The sequence below is a fragment of the Colletes latitarsis genome, chromosome 8 (assembly GCF_051014445.1).
Source record: "Colletes latitarsis isolate SP2378_abdomen chromosome 8, iyColLati1, whole genome shotgun sequence".
In the NCBI taxonomy this organism is placed as follows: Eukaryota; Metazoa; Arthropoda; class Insecta; order Hymenoptera; family Colletidae; genus Colletes; species Colletes latitarsis.
The window spans coordinates 23,397,816-23,414,389 of NC_135141.1; the positions used below are offsets into that span (position 1 = coordinate 23,397,816).

A 16,574-nucleotide genomic window follows, 5' to 3' on the forward strand; every position below is an offset into this window, starting at 1 on the left:
ATTCGAAGAAGGAATAAAACTGTTTGGTGTATATTTTTTAATCGTGTCTCAAGGCGAATGGAAAAGTACGTTTGATATCCGAGCAATTTTGGATCTCTTTAATCGGTGAGACCTGCCGGAAAATCGAGTTTGGCACCGGTGCCCGGAGCCTTCTGGCCTACGACGAAGTTTAAAAGCGGCTCTCGAGCACTTTCTTAATGCACTCTCCACGGAGTTTTGCCTTCTAATTCGCTCGAGACTACTCGAACTGCCTTTGAAATATTCGTGGCCGACGTTCACCGCACTCGTCCGTCTCATTTTAATGCCGTTCCGTTTCCCAAGGTATCCCCGGCTCGATTCGAGATTCAGCCACGGGGTTTTTCGCGGGGATCGATAAAACGAAATTGCAAGGATTGCATCCCGCCGGGACTCTTCTTTGACTTCCATTCAACAGCGGGCGCCGGCGAAATTTTCCGAATTTACGACGGCGTTCGCTTTCTTTTATCGTCGACGTTCGCGCCGGTTGCTCGAAACGGGAGGCGAATTCGTCCCGCGAGCGTTTACCCGGATCTAAACTGCTCGTTGAATTATTTGTTTGCTAATCCGCAGAGACATTTCTAATTAACAAGATCGCGTTTAAGATGCTTTCTTTCGTTAGCAACGTTGGCAATTTACTTCGGTATTTAAAGCATACTGCTTCTGTTGCGTTCAGGCTAACTCTTCATAGCCCGAATTACGTTTGACCTCTGTCGTTGATGCATGATAATAACTGGGGAAATTTTTATTTTGCGCGATACGACTTTCCGCCGGAAATCGGATTCGAAAACCACTTGTCGATCGCGAACCGCGTCGGACTTTTTCACCGGTGCATGAAATCATCGACGGATAATTAAACGCGTACGTATGCAACGCGCGACGGCACAGGATGCACGCGGTCCGCATGTGGAAACAGTGACGAGTTTCGATAACGCGCTCGGAAATCGAATTTAATTCGCTGCAACGGCGGAACGACGGACACGACGAACATTATCGGAGTTTTAGCGACGGTCCGCCGTTTCGTCGTCGCAATTTCCGCGGGGATTGTGCCATCGTTGTATAACGTCATTCATCGGGGGAGATCAGTGGCCAAGCACCAATCTCTCAGACAATCCCATGAATATTCATGCCCGTCGCACGCGCACCTGTGGCCCTCGCCAAACCCCAACTTTATCGCCTTTGAAATTTGTCCCTTTCCGTATACGCTGCCCGTATGGATTTCATACCTTCGAAATGAAACTCTCGCGCACCGTTGGCGCCATTAAAATCAAGTCCAACTAGGGTTCCACGCCATCCGCGTCTCCGACAGGCAAATATTAACCCCTCGAGCCGGATTACATAGTGGAAATTCACCGGAGAACCCGATTAGTAAATATACTCTAACCATTTTATACAAAACTTACTCGATATAAGCTTCGATATAAATTATTTCTATAGAAACGGCGTCGAAGAGATTTTACTCGCAGGAAATCGCACGTCATTATCTCTCTGGAAATGTTAATGAACAGCGAAGTAATCCTTTTAAAAAAATTCTGATCGTTCAGTTTGAATTCCATCCGGAGGGAATCTCTGCAGCTGCCCGGTATGCTTCGCATAACTTCACCGACTCGATGTATTATGTAGTTGGTTCAGTCGCTGCAACTATGTGGCATTTCCCGTGCATTTAACCGTGTTTAAATAATTCAGCTCGCGCGCGTTCGACCGTAACATAATTATATATTTATTTAATTGTAAGTTCATCGGGCGATACGTTCCACCCACGCTTCGGGAATCCGAAACCCGAACCAGAGCGTAAAATCTGTTTGAAGCATGGAAGACAAAGTACGACTGATAACGTAAAAAGCGTTCGCTTTGCACGTACGATGGGTCGTTTAAAAATTCATCGGGCTGCACGAGATAATTTCAACGCGATCTCTCTTGGGAAAATTCGACGATTTGGATGCGCTGATCGGTTGGCGAAGCAAACGGTTAATAAAGTTACGGGGATTGAAACGCACGGATCAACTACGTACGAGTAAATTCGGTATGTAGATGGAGTTATATCCGCGTGTACAACGAATTGCATCGTAAGTCACAAGGAAGTCCTGAACCGGTGGAATTCGTAGGTATTCCTAGTACGGATGGTACATCATAAATCTGACGCAACGTGTTAGCCGAGCCGCGACAACTGCGAGCAGGGAATAATATTTCACTTTTAATCCTTCCCGCAGGATCCTCTCGACGTGTAACGCAACCGTTTCTACGGATACGTACGACGTAGGCGCGTAATTGATTCCCAGCGAACGCGAAGCAATATCGACAATGCTTCTTCTTCGCGAAGTACGCGCATCGATCGACGCTTAGACAAAAGAGAAGGTCTAATAAAAGTTTGTCGGGTTCTCGTTTTCTGTATTCGTATCACGGGGTGGATGGAGGGGTAATAACGCGGAGGAAAGTTCAGTGTTTGCGAGAAGAGGCAAAGGAAAGGGGACAGAGAAGCGAGCATCTTCCCATTCGTCCTTTAAAACGTTTCCGGTATCTGTCGCACGGTTAGACTTAAACGAGCCTCGATATTATTTGACGTGGATGCGGCGCGCGTTCGAAATAAAAGAGGATTTCTTGCTCGAGTCGCAGAAAATAAAACGGAACGCGTAAAGCGATCGATGGGAGCAGAGTTCGCGATATAACCGGTTGCTTCCGGTACGGAAATACTTTAGGAAAATAGCCGAACGGTGAAATTTATTCCCGACGAAGTTTCGAGCGAACAGTTCCGAGAAGTAACTGTCGATGCTAATGAAATTTCAATCGGGATGCATCGTGCGTCGCGACGCGGATGCGTTGGCTGAATCTACTTTGGTATTCGCGGCGAACATCTGTTGTTGTTTAGGAAACAATGCGATCTAGGGTAATAGACTTAATTACCACGATTAATTCGATTATTAAAATTTTGCAACAACCGTTCGATAATATACAAGAACTAGAAGGAATGATGCTTCTGGGAAATATGACGGCACGTTTGGGGGACAGATTTACGAGAACGAAACCACGAGCGTTTCCTTCGACGATGATTTAGAGATGGCCGACGGAAGTTGCCCCGGGACTTTCGTAAACTACGATCGATTACTTGGAACACGTACTCGTCCACGGGAGGGAAAAACCTCGGGGATGAAACGACTCGTTCGACGGAAACACGGCTGCGCGTAATAACGCATGATAACCGGTGTGCATGGCGAAACAGAAGTACGGTTGCGGCCCTCCAGGTAACATGCAACCGAATTAACATTCCTCGACGTATGGAGGAGAAATATGGGAACAATCTCCGCGGCGATGGGTCTCCATCGCAAATAACAGTAATAGCGAGTGTCAGCGCGATTAGGCGCGTAAGCGTGTGTCCGTGGAAATGCGAGGTAGCTGTTCGAATGGGTGGTTGTTTACACTCACGAGGCGCGATATGACGGATCGTATCTGGACGGATTCTATTCTCGTTAGAAATATTGCGATATAAAAGGTACACAAATGTCGAGGACGTATCGGAAATAACGTGGCAGCGAAAGATAGTTTCAACGAAGGCTGTCGCTATTTCGAACGAAGATTGAAGAACAATTTCTGCTTATAGGTTTCTGTAGGGAGCATCGAGGCACATCCAGTGTAAAGATATTCGCTCTATCAAGGGCTGTCAGTTTCTCGTTAGTATCGATTAGAGCGTCGGAAGAACGAGCCTGCCGCGATCGTCGAGAATTCATCTAAAGTGACGCGAGAGCAACCTTCGCGGCTGATTGCGAAACAACTGCGCGGCATTAACCAGTGATACATCGACGAAATAACTTAGAGACGATCGATCCAGATACTTGGACTATTTGCACGCGACGAGATTGCGTCGTCTGAAACCTCCGATGCTCGGCGTTCGTTTCCAATCATGGATAAAACGGTCAAACGAGGTCGATCCTAACCGAATCGCGTTCCCGGAGATCTCTAAATTTCTAAACACTTTGTCTTCTCGACCTTCCAACTTTCACTCGTTTCCCGCAAACCCGTACCAATCAATCTTGACCACACCCAACGTTTCCTACGACGTAACTTTTCTCCGTTTCGATTATGGCAGAGTGCCTGATTACGCGTATCGAACAATCATAAGAGAAACGGATGACTCGCTGTTCGACGCGCGACAGAAAACAACGCGAAAACGTCGACAAATAACTGGTCCACGGCGCGGCTGGACTTCCAGGGCAACGAATAAACGGGAATAACAAATTGTTGTCGCGCGCCGCTGGTGAAATTTTAAATTAACCGTTACCGACTGCTCGTAAATCGTACCGGAGCGAAAGAAACCGTCTCGTTAAATACGCTCCACGGTTTTTAATTAAACCGTTTTCTCGACGACGCGCATTCCGAAGGAGGGCGAAAAATATTCAATTCCGTGGCGAGAAGGTCGACGCGGGAACGAGGAAAAACTTCCGAAGAACCGACTTTTTTACCTTTAACGATGACAGTTTAGCGTCGCGAAAGCAAACGCGACTGGCGAGGAGTATAATGCCGCTGTTGTAAGCGTTACTTTCAAAGTCGCGACCTTAACCCGACCAAGACACACGCAAGACTCGTCTCACATCTCTTTTTTCCTGATTCCTCTCTTTCTTGTTATAAAAAAAGACAGGAGAACAGAGCGTCGTTTTGTGGGACTATTTTTTGGGTGTCAGCAAGGGAGTTTTAAATATTTCACGCAGGAACGACAACGTAATCGGCCAAAGTTCGCGATGAATTTTACACTGCCGACTACGGACGCGGAATAGACGTTTCGGAAGGCGCAAAGGTCAAAGGATTGTTAGCCGAGCGTTTCCGCAAACGGACAATCTAAATGACCGCTAACGAAGTAACGAGATCACGTACGCTTCTGGAATATACGTGCCGGCTCGGCTGGAAGGACGAATTTTCACGGAAATTTACTTCGATGGTGGAGAATTACGGCCACCGTTGGCTAAATCGCGGTAATTTGCCACGATTTTCGACCGGAAACGGGCCGCGCAACTTTTTCCCCAAATTGGCCGCATTAATCCTCCACTATTTTATTCGCTTAACCATTTGCATCGATATAGTGCAATAATTCACGGGCGATTAAGTGCTCGCGTATCGTGTAATATTTCTAACGAATCACATTAACGAAGCTCTCGACGATTTTCATAAATACGTTTGCTTTGAAAAACGATATTTGTTCAATCTAACAGTTTAAGGGATGACAATATTTCTTCTCCTTCAAATTATACGTAAATCCAATAAAGAAATCATTAATTCGAAAAATATGAGCGTTGAGGGGTTAATTGTGTTTTCCGTGCGAAAATTTACCGTTAGACTCTGTTTCTCGATACAAGACCCGAGTACAATGATAAAAGAAGGAATAAACCTTGGTAACGACCAACGACCGATCATTTTCCATTATCGGTGGTCCCGCAAATTGTTTCTCCGCGTTAGACGGATGTATAGGTAACTGTGATGTTACAGCCTCGCCGTTAAGCAGCCACTTTACCTTGTTATAAGCCAACTAATAAGATTTCTCGCGTGTCTGCGGGTCTCAAAGGACGAGAATCGATCTCGACGTAACCTCCAGTTGCTGATCTGACAACTAGCTGCGGTAACTTCGACTAATATACCGGCGAAACTGGCACGGCTCTATTCTGAATATATCATTCAAACGGCGATAGGATACGATAAAAGGTCATAAAAATCGATGATTGAAAGTAAACGCAAGTATTAATAAAATATAATTTTCTCTTTCTTCTACTTTCTGTTTCATATACTTTAGAATTGTATTTATCCGAAGTAAAAGGATCTTATCCATTAAATAAATTAATGGTCATTGCTCAGATGATTTGGCGCGTCGAGAAAAGAGGATTGGCCACAGCGTTGCGCAATAGATCGCGAATCGGTGTGTAAACAGAGAAGACGAGGCTCGAGCAGGGGTGGACGGGCGTCTAAATTAATTAAAAGACGCGAACCCGGACGAGCGCGAGATACTTTCCAAATTAAACGAACTTTCGACGAAGTCACGGTTCCGAGATTTCGCGAATTTTCCCCGGGACGATGCAAGAACAATAAGGTCTGCGAACTTGCCGACGCGAATGGCGAGCCGAATAATAATCGAGATCCGAGGGATCCGTTGCTCGATTTCTACGCATCCGGGAGAGGTTCGAGCGCCATTACTCTGGAATTTAGACCCTCGACCGAAGATTTCTCGAGTTCCGCGAGAATCGAGCCGTTTAAGAAATAGTTCGCGACGACGATGCAGACCGTGCCAATTTATTGCGTCAGACTTCGACCAACACGTCGATACGCGGCCTCTGTGAGTTTAAATACGCTTCGGGTCATTTCAGAAGTAATTGCGTACTTCGCCGTGCGAACCTCCCGTACGATGCACACTCGTTCCAGTTGCAACGGTTCTTTATCTACTTCTCGACTTCCATCGACAGAATTCACGAGGCAAAGGTCATTAGTAAGAAGCTACCGACTTGGATAACATCGATGTTTATTCTTGCTTTTGAGAATACCCGAGAATGCACAAGTGGCCATTATGCAAAGTTATCCGCGTAGGAGTCTTGATAAAATTGCACGAATTATTACGTCGAAACAGTAATTTAATTTAAGTAGTAAAATATCTCTTCACCAGCACTCGACTTTGAAACAACAACTAATAAATCTTGTAACTGATAGCGCAGTAAACAGTGAATATTCCATGCGTTTCGATGTTTCATGAATAAAGTTGAGAACAATGTAAATGGGTTAAAATTGCTAACAGAGTTTTAGCAACTTTTCAAAAACCATCAAAGCGAAAACTCTGTGCGAGGAGATTGTGGATATTAGTCGAACACTTGCGCGGACCGCTAAAATGTCTGATCCGGTATGACTCGATTCCCTACACAGACGAAAAAAAAACGCTACTATGTTTCGATATCTCGTTATCATACTGTTTTAAAAATTCCAACCTACACTATAGTTAAGTATGATGCCTCATAAAACTCGCGATAATGCAATATTGTAAAATAATTTAACCTAAGCTTTTTACCTCATTTCTAAATTGCTTTATAACGTACAATTTTCAAACGCGCGTGACACATTCCGTCGATAATCTAACAATATTTCTATGCAAAGGATAGATAATAATCCGATAAGTTAACCTTTTACTGGCGAGTTATATTACTTCTCGGAATGAAACAACGTTTTTCAAATATTTCTACAATGTATTTTCAGCTGTTAAAGGAGTATTATCGCAGAATAAAGCTTTATATGTCCATTAATACTTATCCGATACGTTCAAGACTTATTAAAAGTTTCGAAGCACTTAAAAAATTCACAGTCGACCAAGCCCAGAGACTTCGAGACCGATTAAGACTTCAAAATCGATCGGGACTTCAAGACCAATTAGGACTTCAAGACCAATTAAGATTTCAAGACCTATCGAGACTTTGAAGACCGTCTGGATTCGAATAAAGTGTTCTAAAGTAAGAATCTGACGTCACGGAATCGACGATTCGATTCAGTCTTGAACTCACCTTTGAGAATGAGAGGTCCTAAAGTGTAACGCTTCGATCCAGTTTTCGCGCGACGGTGGGCGTTAATATTGGTGTGAAAAAGGTGGGGTTCGCACCGTGGGATTTGTTCTTGCGAGCGGAGAGGACGGTGCAGGGAGTGTATCGTTGCACCTCGAAGATCTTTTCGTTTCGCATATTATAAACCATACCTGGTGGTGTTAATGGTGAAAATCGTCTCTATGGATCGACGATCGAGGACGCCGCTAAGTAAATACTGAATGGCGATGAGGGCGAGCACGACACAGACGATCGCCTTGTAAAGGTGGGCACGATGCCACAGTGCCACGGCTGCGGCCGCAGTCATCGCATGTGCGAGACACCATAACTCCCTCCTATCGGCGTTAGAAGAGCGCCGTCCTGGACGAGGCGCTCCCTGTTGGCCGTTGTTGCCGTTGCTCTTCCCGTTCTCCTACACCTGCAGCTCAGCTTCCCCCGGGACCTGGTTGCGCCGTTCCTCCTTCCTTCCAGCCGTTCGACTGGGACGAGAGCAACGCCGTGGAGGAGGAGGACCGAGGACCGAAGAAAGAAAAGGCCGCCCGAGGCTTCTCACTTCCGGTCACCAAGCGCATTACCCTCCGGCACGAGTGCTCTCAGCACCACGACACCTTCCTCCAGTCCTGGGAAACAGAAAAAGAACCAGTCCGCCTTAGAAAGCTCGCCCCAACGCTGTTATCGCGACGCTCGTTCCTCGTTGCTCGTTTTAACCGACATTTTAACGCAAACACCGCGACAACGCGTTTCTCTACGAATTTCGACCGCCTAATTCATACGTTCTCTTATTTTGTTTAATCCATCGACCGAAGTAAGCGGAACCTGAATGCTCTGAATCTCGATTTAGGGGCTAGAAGGTTGTCGATCGCACGAGGAGAGCCCGGTTCGACATTATCAAACCGATTTACCGTAGGACACGAACACGAATTACACGGGCCACGTACCATGCAATGTGGAGCCCGTTAAAGGCGACAGCTTCATAAACAACGAGGTATTAACCAGTCGCGCGAAGGTAAACATACTCCGCTCGAGGCCAACCAACGACAGCGAAATGTCCGTGTTAAACGATCATCCCTCGATCGGGATTTCCCATTCGAAAAACTAAGGACACAACCCACCCCGACTACTCTTCCGTAAACGTAACCTAAGTCCACTTTCCAAGGGGGTTAATTACGGTTGTAAGTTACCTGTGGTCTAATTTCTAATGCTAAGCTCGCGTTAGTGGAAAAAGGAACGCGACATTGACTCGGATGTTGAAGGGAAGCCCGCCGGAGACGTTGAAGAATCACGTGGTAGATACGGAGCAAGGTTACGCACGCGTTCCATGTAACAATGAACGGTCAGAGAGCAGATTAGATAGTTCATCCGGTCGCTAGAGGTCGACGAGCGATTGTAACGGCGAAAGATTGATTTCGGAGTTTGCTCGGATAATTTAGAAATCACGCTGAACCGATAACGCGCGCTTAGTCTCGTTCAAACGTACAGAAACCACTGGCTACCTCGTTTAACGGTAATAATACCTAATTAATGACGACGATCCTTTACTTCTCCCTTCGTAGTTCTCACACACGACCGACTGCGACTACAAACTTCGCACAACTGCAGCACACTCGTTCTTAATTTGTCGATCGCTCGACTTTTCTACGCCACACCGAGTGCCTCCTTATCACTCTTCAAATATATAATTTCGTTTTCGATGACTCAATGGTGTGTTCTCGAGGATTACCACACAGCGTTTGTCTTGATTGCGACAATAACTTCACTTTTTACAGTAGTCTCTCTTTGAAGAACTGACATATAGATACTGTGATATCCAGATAAATCGAACAAATACAACGTACGTATCAATTTTTCACAGACGGTTCTCGGTAACGTATTTCTGCAAACAACTCGCTGGTATCTGAACTCCGATAGTCGCGTTTAAACTACGATACAACAAAGCCTCGATTAATCGATTACGGGGAATATGCAACACAGAGAATCGAAATTCGACTCGCCTACAAAGACCGACTAGCTTAACACGCGAGACTGACTAATGCGATTAATCGAGTCCTCGGCGAATGTTGTCCCTGACTTTGAATCGTGTTGTTTCAGGCACGGTTTGCGCAAGCAGTGTTTGCGGAAGCTACGTAGGTACAGGGTAATAGCCTTTCGCCATTACTGCCGTTTTACAGCGTCTCGAAAGCAGTCGACAGAGGCGGAAGGCCATCGGCAATGAACGCGTTACGTCACCTCGTGTTGCGTGATTCTCGGACGAAAGCCAAACGAACGCGTTCTTTCTACGCTACCAACAACACGAATGATTTTGTTTAACACTACCGATCGCTTTGCTACGATATTTTTCCACCGAGATTAGAAAAGAGGCAAAAAAAGGCTAGGCGTGGAAAAAATAATTTTAGCGATGTCAAGCGGATTAAGAGCACCGGGGGAAAGATGGCTTCTAGAATTCTTTTCATCGGTCAAGTTGTTGGATTCGTTCGTCGACAGACAGTTCGTGGTTCGAGGCATCGTGACTGCCAGCTGCTGCACGCAATCTTGCCCATTACACCTGCTTTTACGCGAACCACGTTTCCTATAACCAATGTAAATTACTCGCTTCTGTGGCTGCTGCACGATCGATTTCATCGGTTGATCGATATTTGTTTAAAGCTTCCATACGTGCCGTGCCGTCCGCAACTCATCGAACGAGCTCATCGTGCTTGGAAATTATAATTTAATAAACGAACACGATGACACCCTGCATAAAAGATTAATTACTTATACCAAACGACAACGTACGAACTAGAACGTTACGACTCAGGGCGCATTCTTACCCAAAATTGAATCGATAAAAAAGAGGAAACACTATGAGAGACCGTCGAAAGAGGAAATCGATAAGATTGTCGCGTCGCGTGCTGCAACCGCAAAATCTTTCTTTTTTTCTTTTCCTTCCGTTCGCCTTTCTGTCGATCTTCCCGACCGCCGATTTCTTCCGCTTCCGCTTTAAGATATTCCTGCGAGATAGAACAAGCAAAGCTCGTAAAACGTCTCTTAAACTGCCCCGGCGGAGTTCATTAGAATCGCCGATAAGAAAAACTTTATGTAAATAACGACAACGAGAGAGAAAAATGAAACCGATACGATCGACTGCAATTGGGAAACTTGCAACAATTTCCGGTTTGCGTCAACGTCGCTATGTCGGAGGTCAGGTTTAATCGTATTCCTCTGATTGCGATTTCTCGTATGCGTCTCTGTCGAATCGATTTATTACATACCTTGTACACGGTACACGTACGGTAATTTCGTTTTATTGTCATCGGTAAACGGTTGGAACTACGCGATCGATAGCAATTATTCGACGCTTATTACTTCGATCACTTATTGCATTACTATGTGTGCTGGGAACCTTGGCGTCTTTGGAACTAGAGATATTTCCAAACACCGTATCGAACAAAGTGGTGTGTGAATTAGTTCTCGTCAGTCGCCATTGACGTTGACGTCATCGAAGAACAAAGAAGCTCGATGCATAATTCAGAGAATATTTGGAGACGCTACCGAGTCCTCTACTCTCTTCCGACCCAGTTTTCCGACCTTTTTACCGGAGATGCGGCTCGTTCGATGCATACGCGCGATTGATGCCATCCTGGCAGGTTCTGTTCCCGCGGCACTGTATATTTCCAACATGCCAGAACAAACACGAACACGAACACGGTCACGGGACAGATAGCGATCGGTGCTTTGCGAGTGCTCGTGCGTGCATTCGCGAGTTGAACGCAACGCATCGGCGCTCGTGCAATTTACTGTAAAATCTACAATTACGATGGTTATCGTGACACCGCGGTATCAAGCCGTTGCGACGATCTATCCAATTATTTCATACCGTTTCGTTCCCCGGTAAGTATTCCCCTGACCCTTTTCCCTCGCGTGTCAAACAAATTAGATTACGTCTATCGAATTAATGCAGATTTTATCCAGACACGTTTAACGTTTTCACGGGCCAAATTCTGCTTGTATTGCTCCGATACCTCGCTAAACATTTCACGGGTCTCGCGTGACAGAAGGGCCCTTCTAATACCGTAACAAAGGTCGTAAACAACCTTTGGGTATCGTCGGTGTCTGGCACTCCCGAGTACTTGCTCTAACACGGACTATGATCCTTGGCCTGTCCAGGAGGAGGATCGTATAACCGGCCGTACGCAATCTCGGAATCAAAAGCCGCGCCTTATTTGCATGCACACATCGAGTGTCATAAAACGCGGCGAAGAAAACTCTAAAACGTCCGAATTGCTCTGGCCACCGACGGCGAACGTCCGACCGTGAAAGTTCGTTCGAAAAATCGTAACAGAGACGCCGAAACGGGGAATACGAGAGCTTCCCGACGGTGCTTCGCGAACAAAAACGATTACACCGACGCACCGAGATATTCTTTTCGAAAATGCATTCGGAATTTTCGTCCCCGCGTTGAATAATTTCCGCCTTGCGGCCGCGTATCGATCCTCTCGACGGTGCACGGATTGCGTCGCGTGGGCGGAATACTCAAAGAGAATATCGCGTCAACCCTTCCCGGAGAAGACTCGTCGATAGGGTGTTATCGCGTTCATCCTTTATAGCGTTGTATTTTACGTGCGTGTGACAGGCTCGGGGGCGGGACGGCGGAGGAACCGGAAGGGGTGAAACAAAGATAGAGAGAACGACGCGGCGGCGTCGTAATTTAGTAGGATACTTTCCACCCGTGTTTCGGGGGGACAACTTTAAGAGATCTGCAACCCCTTAACAAGCGCCGCAGTTCCTTTTTTATTTATCATGCTCGCCATGTATGAATTCTAAGTATAAAACGGATATAGGTCCACCGTACGTCGTAAGAAAGAAATCCTCGATACCGTACGATTTCCTCGAAATAATTATTAATCGTAATTTAAAATTGAACGAGCATTGTTCGTCCGCCAGCCGGTTCGTTTCTAGGCAAACAGAAGCGAAAAAGGTCTGAAGAAAGGCGCAGTGTTGCCTGGAGGGTGGATGGTACGCGAACGAGTACCGGCAGCGTCCGCTCTCGTCGAGATCAAGCAGGGGATAAAATAACCCTTGTACATTTTCCGTCGCCCCCGGTTCGTTCTGTCCAACTTCGCTTCTATTCTGTGTCCGAATGTGGCGGCGTGACGCGTCGCAATACAGAAGAGACCGCTTTGTTGCAAGAGCGTGTCCTGATTTTCTCGAAAGAGGAACCGGAACGCGGCAGCTTGTTTGCCAGCATCTTCTCGGGGACCAAAGAATCGTCCAAGGCCTTTGAAAGCTCGACGTTTCGCGACCTTGGCATCTTTAACGCATTACGTATCGTATATATACTCGATCACCTAAACGGAATCGTCGATTTCGACAAAGATCTAAGAAGCAATTCTATACAGACCGTGACGCAAATGTTTATTGGTACGGTTATTCGTTACACTCGAGGACAAAAAGGTAGCACATCTTATAATTTCTCCCGTTTGGTATTATAAATTGAAAAAAATGAATATTTTAATATGTTTACATCTATGGGCATGCTTATATGTATAATGTACTGAATATCATTCACAATATTTACTTCAACAGAATTCCAGGAATGAAAACGTAAATATTTTGGTCCGGAAGCGGGACAAAATGATAGCACAAGTAGCAGATTTACGCTTCTCAGTTGTGTATAAGTTAATGAATAGCGAATATTCCTTGTAAAACGTGGTTGATAATATGTGTCCTACCGAACAACTAAACACATATGCTGTAAGAATTGCTGGAAGTAAATACATTTTACAACAAGATGTAAAAAGAAAGTGGTAAAGAAATACTTTTCTTCGCATAACATTCGTACTTTGGATTGGCCAGCAAGATCCCCCAGCCTCAACATTATTGAAAATTGTTGGGGACATCTTGCCAGAACCGTATACTAAAATGGTAGACAATTCCAAAATATTAACGATTTAAAACAGTGCATTTTGGACGAGTGGGAGGATATTAGCCAAAAGAATATTAAACAATTGTATGAATCTTTACCAAACAGATTGATTGAAATTTATAGATGCATTATTCATTAATTGTTTTATGGTTAAAGTTTTTCGTTAAGTGTGCTATCATTTTGTCCCTCTATATCTCGTCAATAATAACATTTCTTTAAATAAAAATAGATAGATTAAGGAAGATTAATTTCATTTGATTCATATGTATCAACAAGGGCAGTCTGAAAATATATACATACAAAAAGCTGAATTTGTAATGTTTAATAAACAGAAATTATCCCGGAGTGTAATCGAAAGAACCACGAGCGCGATCGCGGGGAATCGACTCTCGAACACGCGTTTCTACGTAACCTATTAAACGGCGCCGGTGCGTGTCGATAATTATCGTGCTCCCTCGCAAACAGAATCACGCTTTCCTGTTTACGGGTCTCGAATTCTACGGTCCGAACGCGCACGGAAATCTTTGCGATCGCGATTAACCGGACGATCAGGTATTCTTTGCAGGGGACGGGGAAAAAAATATTTCCACGCCGATAGAATTTTCGTCGATAAACTTGCTCGTTCGTGACCCAGATCTCGATGGAACGAGTCTATCGAACGAACTGCCTCATTGTTCCTTGACGACTCGAACGATAATTGGAGAGCCACCGCATTCCAAACTCGATAAGACGATAAACATTCTAGCGGCGCGACGTTTTCAGGGTTTCCACGTTTTCCTACAGCATCGTTTCGCCGATGAAAAGGAAATCTAACAAGAGTACATGCATTATCTTGGAGACTCCGATAATCTAAACGCGTATAGTTCAGCGACAAAGTCTTCCATTTAGGCGCTCTATTACTCCGTCCATGGAAAACGAGTAACGCTAAGTGTACGAAGCAGTTTGCCCACCCTGTATCTGAAATAAACGAGTACTAGAGCGGGGGCGAAAGAGGGAACGCTATCAAAGAGATTAGAGGGTGCGGCAGATCGCGCGTTATGTCAGGGTCTCGCTTTAGTTTCGAGCAATTGCTTCAAAGACCGGTAAAAAATGAGACCGTCGACCGGTGGATACGATCAGATTATATTTAACCTTTAAAAATGTTCTCGCTTTGTCCCGCAGTTTCCACGGTACCCGGGCATTTCGAGATTTATGGAATCCAATAAATGGAACGACCGAGAACGAATAGCCAAGTTCGTTTCCGTCGCGTTGATAAATTTCGTGGAATCCGAAGCAACGTTTGCCTCGGCTTCGCAAATTTCGCGCGGGACGATTTCGAGATCTCGGAAAGACCTGTAACAAACGGTTCCCCCGTTTCGTTAACGAAATTGAGCGACATCGACGCGGAATCGACTGCAAATTGCGAATGGACCGCGACAGCGCCAACTACGGGCAGCTTCATTTCGAAAGTAATAAAGATCGGCTTAGTGCTTGCGAGTTTGCGATAAAAGCGCGTTCCTCTCGAAGGGTTTCAGCCTCCACTCGAAAGATGCAGCCGGCCGGATAAAATCATAAGGGCTGCTTACGAAGCTTTCTAGGCGGATAAATTTCTGCAGCCTGAGCTTCTGCTTTATTCCACAAAAATTCCATCTTTTTCTCCTTCGTTGCCCGCTCGAAGTCTCAGCGTCCAAGTAAATTCTATTAACTCTGTCTCGTCGTGAGGTCCTTCGAGCCCTAAACCTACAAGGTCCGACTACTCGACCCACGATACTTTCAGATTCCCATTACGTTCGATGTCATCTTTCACCCATATTCTGTCAAACTGTTAAAGTTTTAGTGTCGCGAATCTTTCCACCTATTATTAGTATCGACGCAACCCCGAGTGTCCGTATATATTTCCTGCTGTCTCGAAGGTGGTAAACTTCGCATAAATTAGAGGTGCTCTCGTGTCCAAGAGTTATATTTGTTCCGCAAGGCCGATGCTCAGTAGATGCAAGAGCAAGGTTTTTCAATAACTGCGTTTACTGTTTGTTTTCGTTTTCCGCGCCGCTTTGCCTGGTTTGCTCAGCTACAGTTGCCAACGAGTCCATGGTTGAGATTTCCAGCAAGTGTAACTAACCACTATTTATATTAATACTGCTTCGCTCGTTATGTAACTTTCAACGTTTTATTTTTCGCCCAAGTAGCCATCTTTGCTGAAGAAAAATTCTATGTGCTGCTGCTTCTTGGGAAACCGCGAGTATTCGAATTTGATCATTTCGCTGAACGTTCGTGGCAATAAACTGTATACAGTGAATGTCCTAAATGGAGGGAGTATAGAGCAAAGATGAAAATTGAGGCCGATACCTTTTAGGAAGAGTTAAAAGGGGCCGAATAAATTACCAGCGGCGAGAAACAGCGGTGAATGGTCGGAGGAAGGGAAAATACAGTGATCTCGGAGGAGTAGCCGCAATTTAGTCATCCTGGTCCGGCGATAAGCATGTTCGCGCCAACGCTAGCAAACGTTCGCCAACCACCGACCACCAGAAGCTTGTTTAATCCCGCATCGTCGTTACCGCGCCGCGCGTAAAGGTACTAACGAGCTCCGCAGGGACAAATAAAAGTACGCGACCCCTTAAGAGGTTAAGGATTCCAGCTTCCGCTCGCGATAACTACGGATACGCGCTTCTGAAACTTTCACGCGCGTACACGCGAGCTCGTTCCGCGTGTTTGCATAGCGGTTTACGGGTTACTCGCGCCTCGTCTTTGGGAAACTGCCACCAACAGGCTCCAAACTAGAGCAAACGTGCTCTTTCTAAATAACGAAAGTCACCGTACGACACAACGAGATTGACGTCCCGCAAACATCTTTCGACAACTCGTCGAACCAAAAATTTGAATTTGATGAAACGGGATGTTAATATGGGTCAGTATATACCTCGAGTTGGTCGTTGAAAGGGAATGGAAAATAAAACGACAGCGTTGAAAATACGGTCTCCTATCCGAGGGGCTGTTTAAATCTATACACAGCAGAGAATCCAATCTTTTTCCTGACAGGATCGTAATCGTAGTTACGCGCGTGTGCCTTCTACGCCTTTTTCCTTCCATTTGTCTTCCGTGGTGTTGCACGCATGTGCGACGTATCG

The 16,574-nt window shown here is 45.5% G+C and overlaps 1 protein-coding gene across 6 annotated transcripts in view; it reads right to left on the reverse strand.

The window, feature by feature from the left end:
* LOC143344287 (beta-1,4-N-acetylgalactosaminyltransferase bre-4) overlaps positions 1-16,574 on the reverse strand; it is a 64,086-nt gene that overhangs the window by 12,562 nt on the left and 34,950 nt on the right. For 5 of the 6 annotated variants that reach the window (XM_076770187.1, XM_076770188.1, XM_076770184.1 and 2 more), the window contains one exon: positions 7,721-8,188. In XM_076770187.1, coding sequence (XP_076626302.1) covers positions 7,721-7,875 — 155 coding nt within the window. In that variant the 5' untranslated portion in view covers positions 7,876-8,188. Of the gene's footprint in view, positions 1-7,720; positions 8,189-9,082; positions 9,212-16,574 lie in introns of those variants that run through there. The other variant, XM_076770189.1, reaches the window with a different exon arrangement.